Source organism: Saccostrea echinata, unplaced genomic scaffold, assembly GCF_033153115.1.
Source record: "Saccostrea echinata isolate AGI-Se365-2 ecotype Australia unplaced genomic scaffold, CSIRO_AGI_Sech_v1 ptg000002l, whole genome shotgun sequence".
In the NCBI taxonomy this organism is placed as follows: Eukaryota; Metazoa; Mollusca; class Bivalvia; order Ostreida; family Ostreidae; genus Saccostrea; species Saccostrea echinata.
In genome coordinates this window covers 11,688,916-11,697,165 of record NW_026889751.1, presented here as the reverse complement: position 1 = coordinate 11,697,165, position 8,250 = coordinate 11,688,916, and the positions used below count along the sequence as shown (strand labels likewise).

General features: G+C 31.4%; 1 protein-coding gene across 1 annotated transcript; it reads left to right on the top strand.

The window, feature by feature from the left end:
• Positions 1 to 324: 324 nt before the first annotated feature.
• On the top strand, positions 325 to 5,535 carry LOC133172639 (vesicular glutamate transporter 3-like). The gene is made up of 11 exons (XM_061307582.1): positions 325 to 518; positions 657 to 799; positions 1,688 to 1,802; positions 1,941 to 2,028; positions 2,240 to 2,326; positions 3,024 to 3,163; positions 3,253 to 3,402; positions 3,542 to 3,674; positions 3,772 to 3,882; positions 3,987 to 4,108; positions 4,793 to 5,535. Exons 1-11 carry the CDS (start codon positions 375 to 377, stop codon positions 5,093 to 5,095), a joined length of 1,536 nt encoding a protein of 511 aa, XP_061163566.1. The 5' UTR covers positions 325 to 374; the 3' UTR covers positions 5,096 to 5,535.
• The last annotated feature ends 2,715 nt before the right edge of the window (positions 5,536 to 8,250 follow it).

The following is an 8,250-nucleotide window of genomic DNA, read 5'->3' as shown; positions in this document are numbered from 1 at the left end:
TATCAGTAATTTCCGTCCTAAATAACTCCAACATTAGACTTTACGGAAACAATAAAATTCCAATTATATAATTGTCAGGGTCCAAATTATTTTTGTCTGCAACACAATACATGTATATTCAAAGATACAATGTGAACTCATTTAGTGAAGAAATTGCATTGAAATGTTTTATAAAGTGGTCTAAACAAAGGGAGATACTTGATGTGCTGGTACTGTGAAAATATATCTGTAAAAATTGATTTTATACAATCTTTCTACCGTGTGAAGTTCTCACAACAAATAAAATACTTTCAATGCATACTATGTGATACTTGGAGCAAATTTTCTTGACTACAAATCAATGCTTTCTTTGAAGCTTGGGGTGACCTTGTGCCATGGGATGTCCAAAAAGGGCCAATGTTGTATTTTTGTCCTTTCTGGGTTTTCTGACACTCTTTGGCTTCAGAACGGTGATCACCATAGTAATGGTCTACGTCATCAAAGACAATGACAACGATAGGGTTGGCCTCTTTAAGGAGGTGAGTTGTTTTTTAATGAAATCTACAGTTTTTCTACCTGACAGTGAGTGTATGTTCGTTCAACTCATGTATTTTCTTGTTGGTCCATCTGATATCACGTTTTTTAAATGTTATTTTAAAATATTAAATATAATTTAGTGCACTATAAATGGTACAGAGTTTGACCTACAATTGGACTGGAGTGTAGCCACTTCTCAGTACTTTAACACTGCCTATTTTGTGGGTTACGTAATCACTCAACTGCCAGGAGGATTTTTGGCTGTCCGATTCTCTCCAACAAAGTAAGTCAGCTTCAATTTTCACTTGCGATTTTTTATTTAAAAATGCTTTACTCATAGAATAAGTATTTTAATTCTCTTGATAACTGGAAATTAAAAAAAAAATCTAAAATATCACTATATTAATAAAATATTATAGAAATATTATAGATCTATTTCCTTATTCATTCATTCGTTCATCAAAAGAATAATACATGAACAATATGTTATGGTTTCAGTTGACAAGGTCCTTAACAATATAATCTTTGTAAGGACCATTATTACAACTGCATTTTAGAACTTGACTTAAATTCCACATCCGGTAATCCAATTCATACTCACAGTTCCCTTTCAAAAGATAAAATTCAACAAAATCGTTTTAGTTTTAAGTACTTTAAACATCTCATTCAACTAAAATGAATTCCACAACTTCAAAAAATCCTAAATAAAGCACAAATTTTTGTCGTTATCAGAAGTTACAAATTTTTCTGGATACAATCACTTTCCTCAAATTACTAGCAGCAATTTGGACGATAACTGAGATAATGTCAGAAATTTCTAACCATATTATGTATTAGATGGACTTAATTGGTGTCACGTCATTCGGCAGTCACCGTACAAGAGCATATTGTCGCAGTACATGAAAACATAGTTAATAATCAATCTGAAAGTACCATGAATTGTCTATTTGACCTTTTATTGATGACTAAAATTCTGAATTATGTAAGTAGCAGCTTGGGCATAAATTTACATTGTGTACTCATCATGTTACCTGATTCTTATCTAGATATAGAAACCCTGATAAATATAGTAGAATGTTTCAGCAATTATAACTGGACAACACCAGAAATATAGTTGATCAAAAAAGCATAGTGGAATGACACTTAACACATTATATATTTCTGTTTCTAGGTTGTTCGGTGGAGCAATTTTTATCAGTGGATCTTGTTTCGTGGTCCTAGCATTTTTCATGAAGTACAGTCCAATAATAGTTTTCGTGATCAGATTTATTCAAGGACTGGCAGAGGTATTTTTCTGTTTAATTATATTTTTTCAAACGGCGTATATATATATATATATATATATATATATAACTATATATGCCTATTAGAAGATACACAACGTAAAATATAAGCATAATGTTCACTGCCTTGTATATTTTAAGGGTGTGAGTCAACCTGCAATGAGTTCCGTGGTTTCCGCTTGGGCTCCAAAGTCAGAACGAACTAGGATAGTAGGAATCTCATTCTCAGGTCACAATTTCTCTCAAAACTTTTATTCAGTTCTTAATTATTTCTTACATCAGAAAGTTGTTTTTTTTATATTTCACGTACAATTGTTATTTTTAAAAAGGAAGTTGAAAGAAGGTACGTAGTATTATTCAAAGAATGGACCACTCAATTTCGATTTACTTTTCAGAAAATCAATATTTGAAAAAAAATATATTAATCATTTTCCTTACAGGAATCTACCTAAGTACCTCACTGGCCTCTGTCATAGCGGGGGCTACCACTTGTTATGTTAGCTGGCACGCAGGACTTTTCATCTACGGTAATAATTGTTGAAAATATTAACATCATTTGCAACAACCTGTAATGGGTTACTTATTGAACGTTATATTATTTAGCAATGTCCAATTGTCAACATGTGTATCAATCTTTAGCCTATGTTTGTCAACCATATAAAATCATATGCCTAAACCATACATATACATGTATTTAAGGAATCCATATCTTATTTTTTGGTTATGCCTGGGCTATTAATGACAAATGAAAACGTGGGATAATTTACGCATAAGAGGCTTCGATTGTAACTCAAATTATTCCCCGTTCCAACTGTCGTTAATGCCCTGGCACATCCAGCAAAGTAGACAGTGACCCCTTATTTACAATTTTATGTTTCAAATTTGAATAAATGTTATATAAAAAAATTCTGTCTAATAAATATGAAATAAGCGAGGCTTTCCTTGTAAATTTCCTTGTTAATTTTCATAGTCCCAGCCGCGAAAAATTAACAAACATATTAAGCACTTGACCTTCACCTGGCGAAATTTATATTCAACTGTAAATATCAAGATCAACAGACTTAACTTTCAGAGAAAAAATATGAAAGTGTATAAAGTAGATTATTCATTACCTCATCCAACTCACAGGTTCTAGAATGATTAAGCAAGATGGAATGTTCCCTTCCCTTACACCTCTTTTCTATTGTCATGCCATTGAGTTACATCGTTTTATCATATTTCCAGGAGGTTCGGGTATTCTTTGGTCATTTGTTTGGTTTTGTACGGTATACGATAGTCCCATGATGCATCCATCATTAAGCGAAAAAGAGAGGCGCATCTTCGACGAAGAAGGTTCAAATGTGACTATAGCATCGGCCCATGTGGTAATATTTCTTTTGTTGTAACTAAAATGCATTAATTTTATAACTGCAAATCGATTTAAAATTAAAACATATGATTTCACTTTTTACAGGCTAAAAACATACCTTGGAGAAAAATCTTGACGTCAGTGCCGGTGTGGGCCTTATTCCTTGCCAATTTTACCCGATCATGGGTGTTTGCCATGATCATTACTGAGATACCCCAGTATTACGCCGATGCGTATGCCTTAAATGTTGCAACGGTATTTGAAAATATTGTTAAGAATTATTAAACATGTACATGTTACACTGCATTTTGTATACTGTTGACGCAGAATACTTGTATAATATTACGAAATACTGATGGAGTTAAGCAGACGTACGTATTTTTTTTTTTCTCAGATTGGATTTTTGACATCATTCCCGTCAATTTTAATGACATTTTCTGTGGTTTTGGGAGGCATCATTACTGACAAAATGATTAAAGAAAAGAAAGTGTCCACTACTCTTGGTCGAAAATTATCCATGGTCATAGGTAACCTTTAATTCGTAGTCATCAAGATAAAATTAAAACTGAGATTTTTGAAAATATGCTTCGATTGATATTTTTTCTTTAAATAATCTACCTTTAGGTTTTGGATCAGAAGCCATGTGTGTATTAGCTTTGGGTTTTGTCAGAGATTACAGAACTGCCTCAGCTATAATCATCCTTGCTGAAGGACTCGCAGGATTCTCTACAGCAGGTAAATTCAATGTGATCAGAGCAAAGTAACAATTAAATTTGTTAATTCATGTAAGTCTAATTTAATCTAGAGAAAAGATAAAAACAATGAAGAATTATCTGCAGGATTTAAAGTAAACACGGTAGACTTGGCTCCACAGTACGCCAGTGTTCTGACGGGGATCGTGAGGTCTGGAGTACTAGGCGCCACCATTAGCACAGCGATAGCCGGAACCCTCAGACATAAGGTTAAAAAGAATACTACCAGATAAACAATAAATTTTGTTAAAATGAAAATTGAAACCAAAATAGTAAACTTAAGCTCAATATGTGTATATAAACAGAGCAGGATCTGTAACAGTTTCATGTTTATCATGTTACAAACTGTTCAATGATTTTCATAGAATTAGTTAAGTTGGCTTAATATAGAACTATTATGCAATTACAGTCCTTGTTTCAAATACAGATTCAGTCTAATGGATACTTCATTCTTGTAAAAATATTGATATTCAATTTAAGATGTCTCAGATTTTTCTGTAGTTTTATTTCAGTATTTAAACTCCTCAAACCAACTCTGTGTCTTGCCTTTCCCCCTTTCCATTTTCGGGGGTCGCGAATTTCACAAGTCTTAAAATGAGATGGTCTCTATGAAGATACAAATAAATTAACAATACTGATGATAGATTCAAAAGAGTAGAGATGACTCTCTATGAATTAAGATTGTTGAAGGTTTTGGGCACATTGTACTGCGCAAGGACTCTATGTGTTTGGACCTTGAATGCACAAACATCCTCTTGCTTTCAAGGAATACTATCTCAGTATCCATGATCTTGCAATCGCAAGTTAATTAAGTAAATTAAAAATAATATCTGTCTTGAAATGTTAATCAAAGCATTTGAGTAGTCATTTTGATGAGATTTTTTTTCTTTTAGGACGTTCAATCTTGGCAGAGAATTTTCTTTATCACCGGATCTTTACACTTGTTTTCTGTGATATTTTATTCTGTTTTTGGATCCGGACAACAACAAGAATGGGCCCAGACAGCATATACTACACTAGTGACTCCAAAAGAGGAATCAAAATTGACATATGGTTCTACACACACAACACAGGAGAAAAAAAGTTCTGATCTTACAGGAATCGTTTATAATTTTAATGAAGAAATACAGAATGACAACACATCAAAAGATATTACAAACAGTAAACTAGCAGTACAGCGTCTCATTAAACCATAAAGGTTTAAGGGCGCTTTTTACGTAGATCAAACGTGTTTCTTTTACATTAAGGATGGATTCTGGTCAGGCTTCTGACTGAATAAACTACTAAAGTATATTTGCATAAATGTCCTTATATAGAGATGTTAGGAATAAACCGTGGAATCATTTTTTAAATTTGTGGAGGTCTGTGTTCATGGGCAAGAAAAAGAAAATTATTGGTTCGTGGAACGTAATTGCATGGGTAACTCGTATATATTAAAAACCAATAAAAAATGTTGACAAAATAATTGGATGGAAATTCGTGGGTAAGGGTGACCCACGAATCCATGAACATTGCCCCCCCCCCCCCCCCCCCCCCACGAACAATGATGATTCCATAGTTTAAGATAATATTTGTCTTTCCTTCCTACAACTGTACTACTTGACATAGAAGAAAAATAAACAGAGATGAAAATGTAGCAGAGCCAATATATTGGGCAGAACAACAGAGTAGGAAAATATCACATATATTGCATATCTATGGAAAGCCGTAGAGTACCCCCACATTATAATTATTTTTTCCTATATAATTATACCGAAAATAATTATCTCATCCAAAAATAAAAATCTTGCTTTTTTGACAACATTATTATTTTTCCTGCAACAATTATAATCTTGTCTGTCAAACGTGTACACATTATTTTTATTTTGTCCTAAAATTATAATTATTCACACTTCACAATTATAATCTTGCCAGTCAATGTGGACAGTTTATCTTTATGTGGAGTATTATCTAATAGAACTTGTTTGCTATTATCTTTTTATGCAAAAACAAAAACATTTTAATATTTTATGATAATAAAAGTTATCTTATGACTTGTTATAATTTTTTATCCCTTTCTATCCTTTGAGGTAAGTAAAAATAAGATTGTGACCTTAACCTGACCTTGGTACTAGAATAAGAGGTCAGATTTGTACGAACTAATAACATCATTTTGGGATATTGTTTTCTTGAATCTGTGAAAATATAATTAATTATTAAATACAATAAAGATGAGAAGAATCAATCCTGAAGAAAAAACTCCAGGTGTCTGTATTGGTTTCCTTTGTATCCGTACACTGTGTTACATTGCATGAGGTTGGTGCTTTTTATATAACATCAAAACTTTGTTATATTTAAGCCAAGACAAGCTTTTCTAAGTTTGCAGTATTCTGTTGAAAACTGAATATTGAAAATCTTTGTGATATATGAGATCGAGTTGTATTGATATCTATTCATTCAACTAGATTTACATGTAATACAATTCAGACACTTTAACCATTATTATGTTATAGATTCATTACAAATATTTCTCTTTTGTATTGGACATTGAAAAGAGCAACATAACTGACATAAATGACTGGCTAATATTTCTAAGTGACAAAGTAAATATTTTATAATAACTTTTATCAGTCAGCACCTTTACAACAGACAGTGAAACAACATTTTGAGCAAGAAGTACGGGCAACATACGTAGCCAAAATCATTTCAAATAAAACTTTATCAATGGCTACCCAAGCTTTACGAAATCGACAGTTCTCGATTTTGATTGCAAAGCTCGAATTCTGCTTAAGTATAATATATAATACAATACACAATTTGGGAAGATACATCTTATGTTTATTTAAAAAGAGTGGTTCATGTGCACGGGTTTACAAGCGATGATGTAGAGGCAGAGATCTTGTTATGTTCTTAGTATTAATTTTACTGATATAACGTGACGTGAGAGGAAGAGATCTGAGGCATCAATAGCCAGGGGTTTCTTCTGTGCACAGTTGCTTAACAAAGATTACAGAAAAGGGGAAAGACTGGAGTAAATTTCTTTGGCACAATTATTTCAGAGTTTGATTTTTTACTTTAACATTAAGATTTTGGGTGAATTAAAAAGTAATGACCACCAAATTGAAATTTTTTGATAAAATTTAACTACCCATAACATATTTTTCACTTATAAATATCACTACATCCTAAAAGACTTTCTAAAATACATAATCAAAAGAAATTATAGTTTTAATGCTTCAAAATAGTATCAGGGATATAAATAATTAGATCTCAACCTTGATTGAGTTTCTTCTCTTGTATATGTGAAAAAAAAACTGGTTTCTTGATTGTTATTTTACATTATTTTTCAATTTTGGTTTGAAAAGTTTTAAGATGAAAGAAATATAAAACATACCCCCCCCCCCCCCCAAATCACTTGTCCATTTAAGTCAATTCTTTAAAACTAAGCCAAAAGAAATTTGGATATACAACTTTTCTTACAAAAAATACAAGATTTTGTGACCACATTTTACATTATTGTGTTGCACTCCTGACATCAGATATGTATTTTATTTAACATTGTTTCAAAAAATATGAAACACAATAACACATTCTTAGTTTGTAAATCACTTTCTGTTCTTTATATTTATTCATATTTGATCAGCAATAATTCTAATACATTTGTTGCATTCCTGACCAAGAGGATGGGAGTCTTTAAAGTAAAATTGTGAAGCGAAAATTACATCAGAACTTGATCTGTTGTTTCAGTTAAGTTGAGGTGAAACTACTTGAATTTCATAACAATTTTTCAGTATGTTTATTTTTTTAAATTCATAAAAAATAATTTAAAAAAAATAATAAAAACACATCTAAATTGATAAAATATCAAAAGAGAAGGATTTTAATAATAAAACTGTCAATAATTTAGTACTAAATTATTCAAATAGCTCATAATTAATTAAAGAATATCTCTTAGTATGAATAGAAGTCTTTTCATCATATAACTTGAATCTTTAAAAATACGGGTTGTACTCCTGACCTTAGATATATAGATCTGAAGCATAGACAGACCCTATAATTGATAAATCTATTTGGTAAAAATGTTCTTTGTTCTTTATTTTCCAAAATAAAAACTACACTGTAAAAAGTGTGTTTACAATTCAAGCACTTCTCTAAACACTTTGTTGTCACCTCCTTTTTTTATATGTTTAATTCCTAAACATGTAAAATTTCTCAAAAGTGTTTAGAATTTAAACACTTGTGTGCTTAGAAAATTAAACATATCTAAGCACATGAACACAAGTGTTTAAATTCTAAACACATAACAGCAGAAGTGTTTAATATCTAAACACATCATAAGTATGATTTGTACCTGCAGAAAAACAAAACACTC

Excerpts from the sequence above, each read along its gene's own strand:
- LOC133172639 (XM_061307582.1), top strand. The coding sequence starts at position 375 with ATGGGATGTCCAAAAAGGGCCAATGTTGTATTTTTGTCCTTTCTGGGT. Across the intron at positions 519-656 it reads GGGTTGGCCTCTTTAAGGAG|TGCACTATAAATGGTACAGA; the intron begins GTGAGTTGTTTT and ends AATATAATTTAG. Across the intron at positions 4,109-4,792 it reads CCGGAACCCTCAGACATAAG|GACGTTCAATCTTGGCAGAG; the intron begins GTTAAAAAGAAT and ends TTTTTCTTTTAG.